The following is a 20,083-nucleotide window of genomic DNA, read 5'->3' on the forward strand; positions in this document are numbered from 1 at the left end:
GCCGACCTGTGGGAGCAATTCGCATAGCACGGCACAGGGCTCGTTGATGGACACCAACAGACCAACAGCGCCTGATATGTTGGTTGGACCTACGTAGGTGGTACCACGGTATGTCACCCACACAAAACTCAATATGCTCCCCAACTCGACGAGGGAGAAGGGGACACCGGGGGATCCAGTTTGTTGATCGGAGCAACGGCCGCCGTCGGCGTGTTGTTGCACTTGCATTGCAGGCAGAGCGAGAACGGCCTTGCAATGCAGTGCTGTTTACCCGTGGTTTCAGGTGTTCGCTTTCGGCGGCGCGCTCAACCACTCGTTGCGAGACCCAAGACTCTGACCAAGCTGACAGAGTTCACAGGAAGAGAGAAGCGCTCCAACAAACGAAACGCAAACGCCACCAACGCGGCCCCGTGTTTTTTGACAGCTCGCGAACACGCAATTGCGAGAAAACAAAAAGGGTAAACGGCCTTGGCTGTCGCGCTACGCAATGCCGATCAGCTCTCCAGGGTTCCACCGCGTAACTTTCGTTCAATTGCTCCAGCCAATCGCCCGCGCTCCCAAAGGAGTGGCGGCTTGTCCGGTGCGACATTCCCGCTTTCGAGCCTTTGGGGTCATGTCAAGAGCGGCTGCGCATGACCACTGGTTGCGCCATGCCCCTTGCCCCTCCGAGCTAAGGCAGTCTCAATATGGCAGTTGTTCGCCCAGCTCGATCTCCCGCTGCTTGTCCAAAGTGCCCAGCGTCTCCCGGACGGCCCGGCTGCAAGAGCCAAGAGGCACCCATGGTCCCGTGGAGGCCTAACAGACTTTGCCCGTCCAAGAATAGGGGCGGATGGGGCGCTCGTGCAGCGTTAGGCCGAGTGCAGAGAGCATAGTTACCGGGTTGCCGGCCAGGGCTCAGGGGCCAATGATGCGCAACATATTGCAGCGCCGCTTACACCCTGCCCAATGACGACCAGAATGTGATAACCACGGTCCAGAGGACCTTGCCATCAGATCAAACTTTCGGGTGCGGCGTCTGGGTTTTCCTTGCCGGCATTGGTCGTCAGCCCCCAACGCCGAGTCATTTGTGCCTCGGGCGACCGTTGACGTTGGCCCACGCAGCCCCAGAAAAGCAATCAGTTTGCTTCGTCAACATGGGGCTGTGATGAACTCTATTAAGGTAGGGGTAAACGTGATGTGAAGCGCCGCGCTCATCTCCCGTGTACGACGTGCCGTTACTTAAGATGGTCGAGTCGTCGCGCCGGCCGTGCCACTGCGATTCTTGCTCGTTAGCCTCGAGCTGAACACTCTCCAACTTTACTACATTCTTTTGTTACGGTTCAAGTTTTCCTCCTCTATTCGATAATGTCGTTCGCTAGACTCTCGCTCGCAGCCTTGCTGGCTGTGGGCGCTTCCGCCGCACCCTGCCCCGAGAGCGGCGTCGTGGCCTCGACCTACTTCGCCGGCTACCACGCGAACCGCGGTTTTCCCGTCTCCAGCATGCCGTGGGAGAAGTACACGGATGCCAAGTACGCCTTCGCGGAGACGAACGCGGACGGCAGCCTCAACCTGACCAAGTCCGCCCCCGACCAGCTCCCCGTCTTCGTCTCGGCCGCTCACGAGAAGGTATGTTTTCCTGACTCGACCGCGCCGCGCGTATGTTACAAAAGTTGCTGACTCTTTTCTGCAGAACGTCAAGGCGCTCGTCTCTATCGGTGGCTGGACCGGAAGCCGCTACATGAGCACCAACATCGGAAGCGCCGAGAACCGTACTGCCTTTGTCAAGACCTGCTTGGATTTTGTCGAGAAGTACAACCTGGATGGTAAGTTGTGGCCGAGAGCCTGCCCACATTGAACCCCCCCCGCTGACAAGCATCAGGCCTGGACTTCGACTGGGAGTACCCCAACCGCCAGGGCCTGGGCTGCAACGCCATCAACGTCAATGACACGGCCAACTTCGCAGCCTTCCTCACGGAGCTGAGACAGAAGCAGACCAAGCAGCTATACCTGACCGCGGCTACCAGCCTGTTCCCGTGGTACGACGCGGCCGGCGTCTCTAGCGCCAACGGCACCCTTGCCTCCTTCGCCGAGACCCTCGATTATCTCATGATCATGGGCTACGACATCTTCGGCGCCTGGGCTGCGACCGGCGGCCCCAACGCGCCCCTGGCCTCGTCCTGCGACCCCCGCAACAACCAGGGCGGCATCAAGGAGGGCGTCGACAAGTGGATCAACGCCGGCATCCCCGCTCACAAGCTCGTCCTCGCCGTCGGCGCCTACGGCCACGGCTTCTCCGTTAACTCTACCAGCGCCTTCACCTCCCCCGGCGTCCTGAACGCGTACCCGCCCCAGAACAGCAGCCACCGCTTCCAGGGCAGCAGCTGGGACGACGACCCATCGATCGACGAGTGCGGCAACGCAAACCCTCCCAGTGGCACCTACACCTTCTGGAGCATGATCACCGAGGGCAACTTCCTCGACGAGACTGGCAAGCCCCGCCAGAACATCGCCACCGGATACGACAACTGCAGCCAGACGGTATGTTCTCCCCCCACTCGAACTGCCGCAGGTCGGACAGCAACTAACAATGGAACAGCCTTACCTTTACAACGAGACCGCTCAGGTCTGGGTTTCCTACGACAACCCCGAGTCTCTGACAGCCAAGGGCCGGTACATCACTTCGTCAAAGCTGGCCGGTTTCGCCTTGTGGGAGGCCGGTGGTGATTACCACAACATCCTCATCGATGCCATCCGCTCTGCTGTTGGCTTGTAAGGGATGTCCTGGTTAAGTGAGCGAAATATAGATAAAATGGTCTCGGTGACAAGGTTGTAGTAATATCACTTATTCTCCTAGGAACTGAAAGTTGTGACAATGCACTTTGATTTGATGATGGTCTGTTCAAATGTCAGATGCTTTTTGCGGTCATTCCCACATCATTTGATGATTAGCTAGCATGCATAGTGATAGCCCCTAATGAATAAATCTCCACAGATTGTATTCAGCATCCCAACATGCGGTCAAACCTGCATCGACGTTGTGGGAATCAGGAGCCATACTGGAGCCTGAGCCTGCAAGTTATCGAGCATTGTCATCCAAATGTCTTACAAGTGCATATGGCATCTTGCAATTGGTATCTTGTTCCAAAAAGGAGACTCGGATCTTGACTTAGCCACAAGTAGCAGGCAGCTCACCCGGAAACTCCTGCGAACCACCCTCAGTCCCAAGGCAAACTTCGACAGCCTTTCACCCCTCTGTCCACCTGCTTTCTACCCCTTTTCAACGTGAACTGGAAGAAATGCCAAACACCACTCATCCCCAGCAGAAATAAGTAGCAGGTAGGGAGAAAGAAATTGCCTGGTATCTCGTTGTCAAGCTTTCGATCACCTCAGGCCAGCCGTTGGTTCTACTTCTTCCTCACAAGTTCCCAATAAGAATTGCCCCCAAATCATTGTCAGTCAACCATGGAGATTGTTAAAAACTGTTCAAAGACTGAACTCAACTCCTCTTCATTTGATGCACTAGAAATCCATCAAGGACGCGCACCAAATATGACACCAACCCGTGCCATTTCAATAGCCTGAATGTGCAGCATGTTGCGTTCGGAGCCTCTCTCTTTTTTTTTTCTTGTTCCAAAGCCTTCGACCCGATTGATGTCTTGCCATCTGAAAGAACTCACAGCTTCGCCCCAACATCCGCCTCACACACTCAAAACCACGCACTACAACGCCGTTCACCCAAAACCCACTTCTCACCGGGCTTGTTCAAATACATCTGGAGGCAAGTTCAAACGGGAAAATTCTTTCACTGTCTGGATCCTTCCTTCCCAGAAGAGATGACTGTCAAGTCGAAGCCCGGCTCCAAGTATCAAATATCTGCTAAGAACCCAAGCTCAAACCTCCAGCCTCACAAACACTCAACTTCCAACTTGATTTCCTACCCAAAGCAACCAAAACACCAACTCTAATCATCTGAATCACGTCAAAAATACCAGAATCCTCTCACGGTAAGCCTCTTGCCATCTCCCAATAAGCCTTTATTTCCTTCTTGACTAACCACTAACTCCCCACAAGACCACCAACGCAAACATGCCTCCCAAAGCCGCCTCTAACGCGTCCGGCATTAACGCCACCGAGAACGAGATCAAGCTCGCTCTCGCCATTCTCAAGCTCGTACCGCGTCCCACCAGCGCTGCCGCCTACGCCAAAATCGCCGAGGACGCCGGCTTCGCCAGCGGTGACAGCGTCCGCCACATGGTCCGCAAGGCGGCCGAGAAGCACGACTGGTTCTCTTTGGTCACCGAGGAACTGGCCGCCGCCCCGCGCCCCAAGAAGGCAGCCACGCCCCGCAAGAAGAAGATCGCCGAGGCCGCCGAGGAGGACGCCGAGGAGGAGGGCACCCCGACCATGAAGCGCGCTCGCAAAGGCAAGGGCAATGACGCCGCTGCGGCTGGCTCTGAGGAGCAGGTTAACGGTCAGATTTGAGGAGGGATGAGCCGATTCTGGGGACTTTTACACGGCCATTCGATTCAGCATTGGATGGAGCGATGGAAGGCTACTTTGGTTCCGGTCTTTTCGTAATGCTCCCATTACGACATGGCCCTTCCTGATATCCATGGCTGATTTTTACACACTTGCTTCTCATGGTGGTACGATAGAAGAGTACCTTGGGGCCGTTTCGGTCTAAGAATAGCATCTCGTCCTTCGATTCTTCGTCTACGTTCCTCTTTTGTGTCGATGTTGATGAAGAGGTGGCATCGAATTCTAGTTGTTCCTATGAATGAAAGTTGTAGTCACACAGAGAGTGCTTGTGTTGGGGTTTTGGGGGCCATTTTCGGGGGGGCTGGCATCCTGTTTTAGGTACCCCATGAGGACTCAAGGGCCATATGTCTTGAAATCTTGCCTCCTACTAGACTGGGATACAAGCAGCTCCCTGGTAGTTTCTTTTAGCCTGTGCTTACGTATTCAATAGAACGCCTGTTATCGTAAAGTCGCCAAGACTGGGACCATCATGGCACACATTATTCTTCGCTTGTGGGATGAATACCCTGTTTAACCCAACGATGAATGTAAGCCGGTATACTAATTCTACTATTCTTCCGTCGACTGCGAGGGACAAAAGGACTGGGTTTTGGAGGTCATTGCCAACGAGAGTATGGTTAGGGAAGATAGAGGAGGGCGAAGGACCCTGAAAAGCCACCCAGAACTAAGGTTGGTTGGTGAAAGTAGGGGAAATAATCGGCATTGTACACCGATCTCAACTTTTGTCCCACGCTGCCTTGTCCTGTTTCGTCTCCATCCATTATGCGATCTGAAACAGATACCAAAGATTGCTCTGGAAGGTGGAAAACTATGGCCGAATCGACGAGGCACCAAAACCATCATTGCTTGTACCATGGCCTAGCAATACGGACGACTATACCTGCTTCCCAAGTGCCTCTTTTCCCCCCAACCATATTCACGCTGCCAGTACATTGGAAGTGGTCTTGAACCAGAGATCACCGAACCTGCTTTTGCAACCATGGGTCAAAGGCACTTCGGAAAATGTCATGGAAGAGTAAAGAGCTCGGGGAATCGAATCCTTGTGCCAGCCCAGTCCAATTAAATCACCGCTTGTTCCTTTTGTGCAATTCCTACGAAGTTGCCTTACATCAAGAAGCAATGCGTCTTCAATGCCCAACGCCTACGGTCCATTTTTACCAGGACGCCAATCCTGAATTCGCTTCGCGGACCCCAAACGTCTTAGGATAGAATAGTAAGCCTTCCCCCTACATGTGCTTTTAGTTCGACAATCTGCCCTTTTTAAATAATTTAACATAACGAATCCTACTCCATGATTCTCCCTATTCGTTCTTCGCCTTAACAGAAGGATGTCTTGCAGCGCTCTGTGAGCTTTGGATGCTGACATGATGCGTGGAAACATACACCGCACTGATGGCGAATAAGCTGGAGAAGAACGACGTCAAGGAGCTCCAGCCCTTGTTCAAGAAGCAGTACGACGCGATCAACGCGACGCCGAGCGCCGTCGAGAGCAGGATGAAGCCTTGGGTAACGAGGTGCGCGGTGGAGCCCCTCTTCATTCTTCACAGCGGCAGCACCGCGAAGATGTTGCCGAGCAGCGACAGGAGGTTGCCGGCAATGAGCCACATGAAGTCGGCATCTCGCGCCTTGCCGATGGTTTCTTCCCCTGGCCCCGGGCTCGAGTGCCGGTCGAACCCGAGACAAGCTGGGATGATCGCCAGGGCGAGAAAGAGGATGAACAACGTGCTTGAATCAACTTTCTCCTAGAGCATAGTCAGGGCTGAGGCATCAAATAAGAGGTTGCGCATGTACTGACGATGTTCCTCGGGCCCTCTGTACGTGCAACTTCGGGTATTGCAGCTGGTGGTGGCTCAATGGCGGCTATATAGTTTGATACATTGGATGGCGGCTGTGTCAGAAGAAATAAGTGAGCATAGGTGCTCAATTCGTCACCGAGATGGGACGAGATGGACCCCGTCATATCCCCTAGCACATCCAGCCTCCCCTTGATCCCGTTCGCAATTTCCTTGGGCAGCTCATAGGAGTAGTCTATCCGTGTTTTTTGCAGCCGGGCTCGAGTTTGGAGTTGTACACTGTTGATTGTGTGGGTGATGTAGAACTTGGCCGCGCTATCCACCTCGCCCGACTCACAGTAGGGGATGAAGATGTCGCGCAACAGGGCCCAGTAAGGAATCTCGAAGCCGCCCTGCAGGTACTCCAACGCACGTTCTCCGTAATCTTACGGAATGAACCTTGCCCGTGGCATATTTTCTGGATACACTTTTTTATGGTCAGCGGCCCGCTCCAAGAAGTTACTCAACGAGCCCAAGTGACCGCGGTCGTCAGCGACACCGTGAAAGTATTTATCATGTATACTTTTCAACTCCGCAGATACCAACTCGTTGTGGGGGACTGTCACACGGTAAAATTCAGCGAACCCAGCATCGAGGAATTGGAAGTCTCGAGCAATCTTATAAAATATCGTCCGTACATGGCTCTCTTCGATGGTCGCATACGGGGCGTAGCGGGTTGCTGGTGGCTGGATGAAAGACAAGGGGCCTCGCGCCTTGGTCACAAGTCAGTTTAGACCTAGCATTAGAGCGTTCAAAAGCAAACTCACGCCCCTCCCCGCGCTATAGACAGAGCGAAAGGCTTATTCATTTATCTCGCATTCTTTGAAAATGCTAAAAAACGAAGTGCCTGTGGAATAGGAGACATTGAAGTTGACGGTGCCACTATTGACCAAGAAATTTTCGGTGCCGACACCTGTGTGGAACCAATTGTTTACCCCTGAATCAATGTCATTATTGACTACGTCATTGAATCCGGATTCTCGGCGGTTCATTGCCATAAATTATACGGTTTCTGCTACCACCATGGACGAAAAACGCGGTTGTAGATCTGGAACAGTGCGAGGTCCCGGAGCTGGGAAGGATGATGAGCTTTCCAGGCAGAACAGTACACGGGAAGAGTTTGGACAAACGCGTACGGTGCCTTTTATATGATCCAGGCGAGAGTGATGACAAGACGCATCCTTCTGCAACAAGTTAATTCGAAGCACAGCCCTGCAGGCAGATATCGTGGTGCCTCATGATTGGTTACACTCAGCGTTGCCAGGGGACATAGCCCTTTGTATCCTGAGAAAAGACCAGCTTGCGCCTCGAAAGGTACATAGTGCTAAGTGGTGTCAAGTTGGGATAGGCTGAAAAGCTCTCGGAAGTATGGTGGCTATATTAGTCCGGCTAATACCCGAATAATACGGATTAGAACGACTACAAACCCTACGTCTAAAACGCGGCTACTATTGAATATGCCGTATTCTTTGACCGACGTTGTATTCTATACGTGATAACAGTGATAAGACACAGTAATGCCCCCTAAAGATTTAGCACCCCATGCTCCCCCTCGGGACTTATTGTGTATTGGGAGGTTTGGGGTTCTTGAGGAGGATGAAGGAGCGAAGGAGTTGGCGGACGCGGAGTGAAGGTTCACGTATTCGTTCAATACCAATATGGTGCTGTTCTTTCTCATAATTCATTAACGCATGCTACTTGAGATCCATGCTCATCCCCACGTCCAGTCCCAACCTGGTGGCAACTGATTTGTTTTCCCGCCCTAATGCAATCTCCCATTCCTATATGCCTCCTAGATGTTTTCCGGTGCCGGATGGCCATCTCAGTACCGCGGGTTGTCGCCGTATTGGTTGTGGTCCGGGTTAGCGCCGTAGTTCTGGCCTTCTCCGTAGTTTTGGTTTCCTCCGTAGCTCTGACCTTGGCCGTAGCCTTGGCTCTGCCCGTGGCTCTGGTGCTGTTCAGAGTGGTACTGTTGGTACGATTGAGGTGGCTGGTTCTCGCTGGGCCGGTACTCTTGGTGAGACTGGTACTGCTGGTGCTGATCAGGCCTGTACTCCTGGTGCGGCGGAGGGTTATACGACTGCTGGTGCGAGCCCTGACCGCCGTACTGCTCATGCGGCGGCGGCGGAGCGTAGTTCCCGCCCTGGGGAGGTCCGGAATGGGGACCGCCGGCGCCGCCAAGCTGTGACCCAGCCGTCGGCGCACCAACACTGACATTCTCGTTGCCAATGTCATCTGGCACGTCGATCTTCACCTTGGGAAGGTACTTTTGCACCTTTTGCTCGACAATGTTCTGCACGAAAACCCAGCTCTCGCGCTCGAACTTGCGATGGCCACCGTTGACGACGCCGAGAATGCTCTCGCGCAGCGTCTCCTGCACCTTGCGAACGAGGCCGCGGATCTTGTTGACAAGCTTGATCTTGATGTCGTCGCCGAAGCCGCGGTCCGCGTTGCCGCCGGCGTCGCGGTCGAGCTGCGAGTCGAACGGGTTTCCTCCGAGGATCTTCTCGAGAGGGCGTTGGAAGGCGTCTGGGAGGAGCTCGAAGAGCTGCTTCTCGATGCCGCCGAGGATCTTGCGGAACTCGAGACGCACGTCCCTGTGGACCTTGGCGAGGCCGGTGCTGAGCTTGTCGCTGATGACCTTGGAGAAGCCGCCGCTGCTTCCCTCTCCCCCGCCGTCGCGGTCGCCGATGCCCCGGGAACCCTCCTGAGAGCTCTTTTTGTTGCCGAATAGTCCTCCGAGGCCCTTGACCAAGTCCTTGACATGGTCCTCAATCTCGCCCTTGACGCCATCGCCGAGGTCCCGCGTGCTCGTGTTGCCGCGCAGCCAGCGCTTGATGTGGTCCAGCGCGATACGGGTAAACTGCTCCGCGATGGGCGCGTGCTGCTCCCTCAGCTTCAGGCCGACCTTCTCCTTGATCTCGGGACTGATGGCCCGCGCCTTCTCCTCTGGGTTGCGCGCGGCGTCTTTGACGGTGTTGCTCAGAACGCCGAGAAGACCGTCAAGCTCGAAACTCTGGCCTCCAGGGCCTTTGTTCTTGTCGAGATGGTCCTGGACGACGTTGATGGCAGAGGAGAGAAAGCCCTTGGCGCCAGAGAAGGAGTCAGTGTGGCTAACTCCGCGCGACTGCGTCTCGGGACCGCCTCCGCGGCCTTCGGTAAGGTTGAAGATGTCCCTCAGATCGTCGCCGGCTTCGTCCGTGATGACGCTGAAGCTGCGGGTGAGCTTGCCAATTTCGTCGGCGAAGGGGAGGGACTGGACACCATAGGCGTCCGGGGCGTGTCGTTGAGTCCTCTTGAGCCATCGCCGGAGGGCTTGTCCTTGTTGAACAAAGAGCGGAAAGCATCAATGACCTGGTCCTCGAGACTGTCGATGGTCCTCGTCTGAAAGGTGCCGATCTCAGCTGCGATGCGGGGCTGGATCTGAGGGGCGAGTGAGTCGACGTACTCGTCGACCTTGGTCATCAAGACATCGGGGAGGCCGCGGGAGTTCGACATTGTAACTCTTGGTTGCACAATGGGGGGGGGATGGGGATTTGGAGATGGAGGTCGTTAGCCCGAGTGAGAGAGTCAGGTTACCGGTTAGACGCTCAACTGGTGCTAGCTCGAGAAGCTCAGGTAGCTACCTTGGGAGAGCACGGGCGGGTGATCCCGAGCTGGTGAGGCAGCCGGGGGAGCTCCAGCTGAGCTCAGCTGTCTCACGTGAACGGACAGTCCGAAGGAGGGGTCGTAACCGCCCAGCCAAATGACGTCAGTGGCCGCTCGAATTACTGGTGAGGGGCCCCCGCACAGGTACGTACCGTTTCATCGCTCGGGTGAATTCGGTGAATCTCACTCACCAACGCGTCTCAACCCACTCCAGGTGGTGGATGATGAGACTGAGGCCGGTGGATTAGGGTCATTTCATTGTATGCTGAGCACTCATGTCAGGATATTTTCATTCTCACTCCTGCTGTTCAACTCTCTGATCATGCAATTGGGTGCCGTGTGCGGAGATGGGCTGGAGTCGATGTCATTTCGACGTGTTCAAAGCAAATGCGGTGATTCTCCTCCGCCAATGTATAAAGTACGTGGCCGAGCACAAGTCAATCTCATTTGCTCTTCCAGTGTGCGTTATTCTTGGAGAGACTCCAGAATCAGCTTCTTGTAGCCCTCCACCGCAAGCTCCAGGTCGGAGACAGTGATCCGCTCCTCCGCCGAGTGAGCGACGAGAATAGTCCCTGGTCCGTATAGGTACCGCTTATGCGTGCCGTTTAGATGAGGAACATCCGTGTAGTAGTTGACAACCGTAGTGTTGAACCCTGCAAGTGTCAGTAATGTACTCTTTCAGCCACGCCCAGAACATATGCAGCTTACCTTCAACGTCGTAATCCAAGCTGACTGGTAACCCTTGACCTGTGAAGACCAAGTTCACATACTCAGGCGTGGCTTCAGAGACAGCTTTGTTGAGGATGTCCTTAATCCCTTCCAGATCGTCCGTCGCTACTCGAATGGAAACTCTTCCCGCCGCACTCTCCGCGATGACGTTGGCAGCAATCCCACCCTCGATGAACCCCATATTCAACGTTGTGTTTCCAAACTCCTCTGTCGAAGGCAGGGGGGTCTCCCGGAGCTTGTCCAGCGCGCGAACGAGGAGATCAATGGCGCTTCGCCCATTCGCGGGGTACCCAGAATGCCCAGCCACTCCGTCGGCGGTGATGTTGAACCCCAGCACGCCTTTGTGCGCCCGCACGAGATTGTTCTCCGTTGGCTCGCCAAAGATGACAGATTCCCAAGTGAGATTCAGAGCATTGGCTGCCCGCATACCGTCGCCTGAAGACTCCTCACCAATGACATACAAGAGGGAGACGTCACCCTCACTGATCTCGCCGCTCTCAAGAAGGACCTCTACCGCCGTGATCTGCGCGGCAACACTGCCTTTCGCGTCAGACGTGCCCCGGCCCCAAATCTCATCGCCATCGCGAGAGTACGGGATGTATGGGGGCACTGTGTCGATGTGCGAGGTGAGAAGGACACGTGCCTTGCGGCCGTTGCCGGGGTAGGCGTAGACGTTTTGTCTGTTTCCTTCGACAGTCTGGAGCTCGACGGTGAAGTTGGTTTCAAGGTAGGCCTTGAGGGCTTGTGTCCCGAGGGCTTCGTTTTTGGTTGTTGAGTCGGCCTCGACAAGAGTCTTGTGTAGACTGATGAGTGCCTCGGTGTAGGACGCGGCCCATGCCGATGAACCAAGGAGCGCGCAAGCGAGCGCCGCAGTTCCGAGAAACTGCATCTTTGGATTCTTCAGGAATGAGGAATCCAATTATCCAGGGCAATTGTGTTGTTCGAAGGGAAGAACGTGGCCAAACACGGCCAAGCGGAGAGGAAAGCGGTGGCGGGTGCATTTATCATTCAAGGGCAGCATTGCGCGAGAGCTAATATGGGGACACCAACCCTTGCCGCGAGGTCACCTTGCACATGCACGATGATAAGGAGCCGCTGGCTGCATGAGGGTTGGTGCTGCGCCAAGGTGATTGACAGTCGCGAGGATGCACGAGATGGTGGAAACTGGATGTTTGCTGCTTCAACGCTGTCAGTGTCGGCAAGGGATTAGAAACAAGACAGGATCAACTTGTCGCCGGCATTGTGCTGAAAGGTGGATTTCCGGAAACATGAAGAATTACCGAATTCGGCCAAAATCCTTCCCATTCCAGAGCCGACGTGGGGCGGGACCGAGGCAATACCGGTAGTTAGCGTGTTAGTACACTGCCTAGACTGCATACCCAAGTATGTCCTCGAGCAGCACGGATGCGAGAGACAGCCATTGTTGTGGCGCTTCATGGGGCGCGCCAACGAGGCTAGTTACCGTTGAGATCTGCTGAGACACGTTCGTCCTGCACCCAACCTGGGAACCATCAAACTCCACCCGACGATGCCCTCAAAACCCAGCACGCTGTATTCCGTTGCACGAGCAGTTAGCGTTCGAGGCGGAGACTCCGCACGGACGACAAGATCTACGTAGTACCGGTAGCTTGCTCAAGCACGGCTTCGGAGATGATGAGATGATGACCACTTCACCAACCTTAACTCCATCCCCTTCATGCCTGGTTTCCGCTTGCTGTGGAGCTGTGGACACCACACTTTCTAGAATTTACAAGCGGGATGGGCCCTTTTGAGTGGTTCTTTGGCTCATCTGGACGGTCCGGCCATCCGTCATGCAGATTTCTAAGCAATTCCACTGACTAATGTGCTTGCAACTGAACCAGCTTATATCGACCTGAAGCCATCCTGCCCGTTTGCCAAGAATCAAACAACTTGCAAACTCAATCTCCAACTCTGCCGTGCTTCGTTTGAACTGTCCTTGAACCCCCGCCAACACTCTCCAAGCACCACCCGCAAGTCACACCATGGCTAGCACCATGAAAGCCCTCGTCACCCAAGGCGACAAGACCGCCAAGGTCCAAGAGGCAAGTGTATTCCATTCTATCGCCTCCCCTTCAGCTTACTTACCAGAGTTCTAGATCCCGAAGCCTCAACCCGGTCCCGGTGAGGTTCTCATCAAAGTCTCCGTCGTGGCTCAGAACCCAACCGACTGGAAATCCACTGCCAGTGCCCCGGCCGGCCGCATCGTCGGTTGTGACTTTGCCGGCACAATCGCAGACCCCAACGGCACGTCTTTCAAGCAGGGCCAGCGCGTCGCCGGCTGGGTCCACGGCGCGAGCGTTGACCCCACTCGCGGTGCATTTGCCGAGTACCTCGTCACCGAGAGCACTCTCGTCTTCCCTGTCCCCGACAACCTCACCGATTCGCAGGCTGCCGTGGTCTCCTTGGCCTTTGCAACTTCGGTGCAGGCTCTTTTCCAGCGTCTGGGTCTCCCTGAGCCAGAGAACCCGGCCAAGGAGCCCATCCCTGTGTTGATCAACGGAGGAACCGGCAGCGTGGGCTTGTACGCGATCCAGCTCGCAAAGAAGGCTGGTCTCTACGTCATCGCGACAGGAGGCAAGAAGAACCATGAGCTTCTCAAGAGCCTAGGCGCCGACATCACCATCGACTACCGGGACGCGGACTGGATTGACCAAGTCAAGAAGGCGGCAAATGACAACCTCCAGTACGTCTTTGACACCATCAGCGAAGTCGAGACCACCAAGGCCGTCGTCAAGACCGTGTCTGCAAAGGGCGGCCACGTCATGTGCATCCTGCCCCGGAAGGCGGACGAGGTCGAAGCTCCGCAGGGCGTCAAGGTTGAGAGCACGCTTGCGTACACGGTCTTTGGACGCAGCCTTACGTACGGCGCTTTCGACAACATCGACGGGCCGAAGCCCGATGATAAGAAGTTTTGGGAAAAGTACATCAAGCTCTTGCCCAAGTGGTTGGAGGATGGAAGCATCAAACCGAACCCGCCAAAGGAGTTTGGCGGCCTTGAAGATATCCCCAAGGGCTTCGAGTTGCAAGCCAAGGGTGGTGTGAGTGCTGAGAAGCTGGTTTACAAAGTTGCTCAGTAGTTGTCTGTCTGATGGACCGACTATGAGCGACATAAGCTTCAATTCGGTCTGTTCGCTTCACCGTGTAAAATGAAAAAGATGTATTAGATGGAAAAAAGAAATAAGTTGTCGCAGCTGCGCTTGATAGGTTACCGGCAGCAAATAAGTAGCCCTTGCAGGGTCGCCTGGGCAAAGGTGAAGTTGACTAACCAGGCTTTAGCTCGTAACAGCATGGTAATGGTAGCTGTGCTGCAGTGGGACTCTTGAGGTGAGAGGGTTGACATGAAGAGACTTGATTATAATTTGTGAAGTACTAAACAAGTCTGCTTCCCCATCTTCTGGAAATCATTCGGACCTAAACTAAGGTGAAGACTAGAAGGCTCGCAGCCTTACTAGAGAACTGGATGATTGACGGGGCGAGGTGCGTGAACACAGCCACAGTTGAAAATGATGTCAGACACACTCTCACTGCCTGCTGCTGATGCAGATCCCTTATCTTAGGTTAGGGATCGCTTGTCGTCCTACATCAATTCCCTCAATTGTTTCCTTCTTCATTTGGATGTTGGTCACCACACAATATTTTGCAACATGGCTGAGGCTGTGGCGGCATTTTCTCTCGCAGCGAACGTGCTTCAGTTTGTCGAATTCGCAAAGAAAGTCTTCGATAAAGGCTTGGAAATCCACCGCTCTGGTGGCACCGTACCCAATGACTTGAGAGATCTTCGCAATGCCGTAGCCAATCTCCAAGCCACCTCGGGGCAGCTCCAGATTTCCCAGGCAGAACGCATAACGCTCTCAACACGGTATCAACAAGTTGTCAGAGTGTCTGACTCCTGTGCCGAGAAATGTTCCGAGATACTGAAATCCTTGGACAGCATCGGGTTCAAAGACGAAAGAACCAGATGGGGTGCCGTGGTCACAGCGTTCAAAGCGACATGGAACCAGAAGAAGATTGATGACTTGAACATCCAAGTCAAGGCGTTGAGCGAAAGTCTGAATGTAGCTCTTCTTAGTTCTCTAAGGTATGTCTTTGGCTAGCGGCTGGGAACCTCAGGTGAAACCAGACTACCTAGTTCTGTGTCTATTGTCATTTGTTTGTGATCAAATTTCTGACTCAAGCAACCCAGAGACTATGCAATGAGGTCCGCAGAGCAACAGGAGCTCATTCTACAGAAATTGGGGATTGTACAGGACAACACCGGAACCTTGAGCCGGCAAATCTCTGGCAGCGAAATTTCCTGGGATGCACCCGGCGATGCAGTGATTGACTTTGTCACGCGAAATCTCGATGCTGATGCTATGGAGCGACAGCGCAGTGCAAAATCATTACGCAAAGGCATGCTGTGGCTTATCACAGGCCCAGATAAAGAAGCCGAGAACATCGCAAAAAGGAGTTGCCCTGTTTTCAACATCCCTCGCGTTCGGAAAGAGGAGCTCGAAGCCGAGTTCTTGAACAGCTTCTACCATGCAGGCATGGACAGTCGTCGTTCTAGAATCGTGAATGCTCACGAGAAGACCTTGCGCTGGGTCTTTGATGATCATTCTCCTCAAGAAGATGGTCGCAAATGGTCAGACCTAAGAGAGTGGCTCAAGTCCGATGAGCCCCTCTACTGGGTGACTGGAAAGGCTGGCTCAGGGAAGTCGACTTTGATGAAATTCATATCTGATTACGGGGAACCTGGCAATGATACACTTATGCAAAGACGGCTGTCTTTTCCGAACGACTCAAAGGCGCAGTGCTACCGCTACCTGGTTCAATGGGCCAAACAACGCCCCCTAATTATAGCATCGTTTTACTTCTGGGCATCAGGAACGGCAATGGCTGCTTCACCGAGAGGTCTTTACATGTCCCTGATCCACCAGATCTTGAGGAGATGCCCCGAAGTAATACCCCAAGTATCCCCAGCTCACTGGGAGTCCATGTGTTTGTTCAACGATCCAATCCATCGGCTTCCAGAAGATGAATTACGGAAGTGGCTTAGCAGCATCATAAAAGCCGCCCGGATAGATTACAACATCTGTCTCTTCGTGGATGGACTTGATGAGTTTTCAGGTGCACCTGAAAGTCTGCTAAAGGTGTTCAAAGATATAATTTCTCTATCAAACGTCAAACTCTGCGTTTCTAGTCGACCCTGGATTGTATTCGAAGATGAGTTTCAGCACAGACCGAGCCTCAAACTGGAGGATCTCACCTTCCGAGATATCAAGGCATTTGTTACCGAACAGTTCGAAAACGATACCGGATTTCGTCGCTTGATGGAGAGAGAGGCCAGCTATGCAGCAGAACTCATCGAAGACATCACTAAAAAGTCCTCTGGGGTTTTCTTGTGGGTCAATTTGGTAGTCCGATCGCTTCTTACAGGCATGGGTCACGATGACAGAATGTCGGATTTGAAGAAGCGTCTCGATCTCCTACCACCGGATCTGGAAAGATTGTACAGCGCGATTCTTGACACCTTGGACCCGTTCTATTTCGAGCACGCGGCCCAGTACTTCAAATTTCTGGAGGCCTGTGATGAGCCGCCCTCACCCATTCTGCTCTCCTTCGCTGATGAGGATGACTGTGATTTTGCCCTCAAACTGCCTCTCGATATATTTACGCAACAAGCTATTTCTAGTCGTACGGAGACTATACGACGAAGAATCAATAGTCGGTGCAAAGGCCTGCTAGAGATCGCCTCGATCGATTCGTCAGATGACTCTGGGACTCGGCAAATAGTACAGTACCTTCACCGGAGTGTCAAAGATTTTGTCAAGAGCCCAGCTGTGGGCGCCAAGCTTAGGGCGGCTGCGGAAACTTTCGATTGCCACATTCGTCTCTGCTCTGCTCATCTTGCGCTCGTGAAAATAACATCTAACCCCCGGCCTCGCATCGCTAAGTATGCTGCTCGTTGTTTGGATGAAGCTGCACTAGTCGAAAGAGAGAACCTGTCCAACATGGTTACATTATTGGATGATCTACAGAAAACTACAGAACGGAAGTTCAGACCTGATCGCATTGAAGAGTTCTACCAAATGGTCTCTGGAGTTGACAACCTTAGTCCGTGGCTGGAGCATTACTACGGATTCTCATTCTTGTCACTGGCAGTACACAAAGGTGTATCCGAGTATGTCAAGGTCAAAGCCACGCCGGGCTGCTTGGTGTTACGAACAGATTCGCAAACTGTTGGGAGATTCATAGAGAGCAAACGGTCTTGGGCCAAGAGATTGATCACAAGGCTCACCAAAGCTGCTGATGTAGGTGCTGCCCGACCAGATGGCCACCTCTGGTGGCCGCTCCTCCTCGATGCGACTTTTACGCTGCCTCCCAAATTAGATATGGTAGCATGTCTTCTTCAACGAGATGCAGACGTCAACTTCCAGTTCAAAAACGAAGGAACAAATGTTTGGGACGTTTTCATGGCAGCAATGCTGGTTAGTTGCTGTATAGGGAGTCACAACATTGAAGATAGATGGAATAACTGGATTCCCATCATGAAGTTGTTCATCGACCGCGGCGCAAGTATCAACAGGAGACATTTTAGCTTGGTAATGGCTGAAACAGAACGTTGCAGATGGCAAGGTATCAATAGGGAAGCTCTTTATCGATCTCTGCAGAGCCTACATACAGCTAATACGGATTCGGGTTTAAAACACTTACGGCAAGCCACGGCCAGTGTAGCTGGGCCGAATGTCTAAATTATAGAACATATAGCCCAATCAACTTCAAGACACTTGAAAAGCTCGCACCGGGATTGTCACAGCACGGCTGAACAATTGGCGTAAGTCGCGGAGCAAAGCCTTTGTGGTCCCTTTAGGCAATGTTGACAGCAGCGCAGGCATGTTTGCCCGCACTGGCGGAATTTTTAGTCAATGCCATGTCTGTCCACCGTTAGCCGCTGTTACAGTAGGGAGGCAAACGAGCCCAGCAGAAGATGAGCCCGTGAAAGAGCTACTTGGTGTCCAAGTCTAAGAAGTTGGGGGCGCAGGAACCGCAAATCTGCCGCTCTCAATGTCCTCCTGTGCCTTGAGACTCATATTGACAATCTCAATGATAACATGCTGACGCTCCGCCTCGAGGTGCTCCTCTGAGATGCCGCTCCCATACCAGATCGATGCATAGATATCCACCCTCTTCTTGCCATCGCATCCAGCAACATCGCGAGCTGCAATGTTGAGCACGCCAAAGTTGGTGCTCTTCTCATCGACCAGGTTCTTGTCGCCGCAGGCCTTTATGGCAAACTCCGGCAGCGGGCGGACCATGGGCCTCTGAGCGCATGTCTGGGGGCTGTAGTTGGGAATGCTGAAATTGGTCGTAACACCACCCCAACCTTCGAGGATATGCGATGTCCCAATAGCCCCGGTGTGGTCCGAGTATTTGAAGTAGTGCTCCGCGTTGCCGCGGTTGTTGGCTGCGTCGGCAAAGGGGGAGGCAGACCACGCTGAGAACGCCCAGGCAGTCACGTTGGGGAGATGGACCAAGGCGCGGCACTCGACAGCCTTCCATGTGGTTGGGTCATCGAGAGTCGAATTTTCGTTGACGCTGTACCAGAACTGCTTGGCCTCTTCAATGTCTTTGGCAAATATGTCGAGAAAACCCTGGTCACCAATGGCCGACTTGCGTTCGTAGAGCCTGTTCATGCAGCGTTCGGCTGGGTACGGCGCTGACAGGTTCTTGTCGGCCGCGTTCGTGCGTTCGTTGATGAGATTCCAGACGTATTGGCAGCGTTCAAGTTCAAAGTCGGTCTTCTTGCCCAAAGTCGTGGGTCCCGAGAGAAGGTAATCATAGCCATTGAACGCTTCTGTCCAGTTGCCGAATTTGGGCCAGGGCGTGGATTGTGCGGCAGCCAGAGCGGCGAAGATCGCAAAAATAATTGGCAACATGGTGACACTGAGCTGAAGAACTGAGAAGAGAATTCTGGAGTGAACAAGTGAATCATACCGCCAAGATCACTATTTCCTTCGCGTGGGCAAAAACTTTCTTATATCGGTGAGTGGCGGACAGCGCTTACACCCCGACCGCGTATCTCGTCCAATCAGCCGCCATGTTTACTATGATTGTTTACGAGAATCCTGGAAAGCCATTCGCCATCAAAAAGAAAGCTGCACAAAAATTCGAAATTGGGAATTGAAAGTTCCACCTTGAGTGTCTCGTCGGCTATCAGCTTCGAGTGATTGTTCGCCTTCGCGACGGCAGGCTCGACCCCAGAAAGCACAGGGTTGACCAGAGCCTGGGGCTATTGTCAACCCCTGTGCCACGATTGCACGATGGAATGGATCGCGAATGCAGGTGCAGGGATGCAGATCAAAGGGACTGAGACAAACACAAGTACGTATACAAACTCAAGATCATCCAACGATTGAACAGGTGCCAGCTCGCTTAAGCCTTGATGAATGTTGGAGTCAGGGTCCGCAACTAAGACCACTTGATATTACGTTATTGTCGCACAAACTCGGATCTTTCTCGATGGGACAAGGGGAAATCCCAGGGTCTTGGGTAGGCAAAAGCATGTGCACATACCGAACTCTCCCTTCCAAGTTAGGGGTTGCCAAGACTAGTCAGCAGTGGCAGATACCGTTTGTCCTTGTTTATTTTTGTGGTGTCTCAGTTTGCCTCCCAGAGATCTGGGAGCGTACAAAGTTGAATGTCATGTAACAGAGGGCGAAAATATAAGGAGAAATAGGGATTGAACCAGACTTCATCTACCTTATCTCCATCTCTTGTGACTGACACTGCGCAACCACACGGCCAACAAAGGCAAACGCGTTGAGGTACCTGTCCATTACCTGACATTTGTACTGCCTAGACACAGGGCCATTTTTGGTTGCCTACGAACAAGTCAGTGTTGTAATAACCGTGGGTAAACCCTTCAGAATCAATGCGGCAAGAACGCTTTGTTTGGTTCGAGGACTGGGAGGTCTATGCATCTACGACCAGCTGTTGGTGTCCCACCTCATGCTGAAAGCAGGCGCTGAATCTCCAGCTATCAAGTGTAACACATAGTGATAGGGAATGGGGGCCACTGTAGGCTCTTAGTCCTTGTCAAGGTTGAGTAATACCTCTCGGTTGTCATTGCAACTGTTCTAAGCCCACAAGCCATTGCACGGGTTAGCAACGGACCACAAACTTCACGTCGATGAAGCATGACCCCGTTGGTTGCAGAAGGATACGTGTAAAACCCTCTTCAAAGGTATAATTCTTTGTTTGGCAACACGCAATGGGGCTAGAGTAAGATGGGACAACGTGAAAATAAATCGCACGCCTCTGCAAATCCATTTAAAATTACCTGTGATTAGCGA

The 20,083-nt window shown here is 53.2% G+C and overlaps 7 protein-coding genes across 7 annotated transcripts; 5 read left to right on the forward strand and 2 right to left on the reverse strand.

The window, feature by feature from the left end:
- Positions 1-1,344: 1,344 nt before the first annotated feature.
- On the forward strand, positions 1,345-2,752 carry ColSpa_03717 (chitinase A1; the record flags this gene model as incomplete). The annotated part of the gene is made up of 4 exons (XM_049269929.1): positions 1,345-1,605; positions 1,670-1,802; positions 1,859-2,517; positions 2,576-2,752. 4 exons carry the CDS (start codon positions 1,345-1,347, stop codon positions 2,750-2,752), a joined length of 1,230 nt encoding a protein of 409 aa, XP_049125886.1.
- A 1,313-nt stretch (positions 2,753-4,065) lies between these two features.
- ColSpa_03718 (uncharacterized protein) lies at positions 4,066-4,461 on the forward strand (the record flags this gene model as incomplete). The annotated part of the gene is made up of 1 exon (XM_049269930.1): positions 4,066-4,461. The coding sequence occupies one exon, from the start codon at positions 4,066-4,068 to the stop codon at positions 4,459-4,461; it is 396 nt and encodes a 131-aa protein (XP_049125887.1).
- Positions 4,462-5,910: 1,449 nt separating this feature from the next.
- Positions 5,911-6,248, forward strand: ColSpa_03719 (uncharacterized protein; the record flags this gene model as incomplete). The annotated part of the gene is made up of 2 exons (XM_049269931.1): positions 5,911-6,024; positions 6,066-6,248. 2 exons carry the CDS (start codon positions 5,911-5,913, stop codon positions 6,246-6,248), a joined length of 297 nt encoding a protein of 98 aa, XP_049125888.1.
- Positions 6,249-10,463: 4,215 nt separating this feature from the next.
- On the reverse strand, positions 10,464-11,616 carry ColSpa_03720 (peptidase M20 domain-containing protein; the record flags this gene model as incomplete). Its single annotated transcript, XM_049269932.1, has 2 exons — positions 10,464-10,651; positions 10,707-11,616. 2 exons carry the CDS (start codon positions 11,614-11,616, stop codon positions 10,464-10,466), a joined length of 1,098 nt encoding a protein of 365 aa, XP_049125889.1.
- Positions 11,617-12,730: 1,114 nt separating this feature from the next.
- ColSpa_03721 (zinc/cadmium resistance protein) lies at positions 12,731-13,825 on the forward strand (the record flags this gene model as incomplete). Its single annotated transcript, XM_049269933.1, has 2 exons — positions 12,731-12,796; positions 12,845-13,825. 2 exons carry the CDS (start codon positions 12,731-12,733, stop codon positions 13,823-13,825), a joined length of 1,047 nt encoding a protein of 348 aa, XP_049125890.1.
- Positions 13,826-14,392: 567 nt separating this feature from the next.
- ColSpa_03722 (uncharacterized protein) lies at positions 14,393-15,455 on the forward strand (the record flags this gene model as incomplete). The annotated part of the gene is made up of 3 exons (XM_049269934.1): positions 14,393-14,826; positions 14,932-15,418; positions 15,441-15,455. 3 exons carry the CDS (start codon positions 14,393-14,395, stop codon positions 15,453-15,455), a joined length of 936 nt encoding a protein of 311 aa, XP_049125891.1.
- Positions 15,456-17,752: 2,297 nt separating this feature from the next.
- Positions 17,753-18,667, reverse strand: ColSpa_03723 (uncharacterized protein; the record flags this gene model as incomplete). Its single annotated transcript, XM_049269935.1, has 1 exon — positions 17,753-18,667. The coding sequence occupies one exon, from the start codon at positions 18,665-18,667 to the stop codon at positions 17,753-17,755; it is 915 nt and encodes a 304-aa protein (XP_049125892.1).
- Between the last annotated feature and the right edge of the window lie 1,416 nt (positions 18,668-20,083).

Source organism: Colletotrichum spaethianum, assembly GCF_022836535.1.
Source record: "Colletotrichum spaethianum MAFF 239500 DNA, contig07, whole genome shotgun sequence".
In the NCBI taxonomy this organism is placed as follows: Eukaryota; Fungi; Ascomycota; class Sordariomycetes; order Glomerellales; family Glomerellaceae; genus Colletotrichum; species Colletotrichum spaethianum.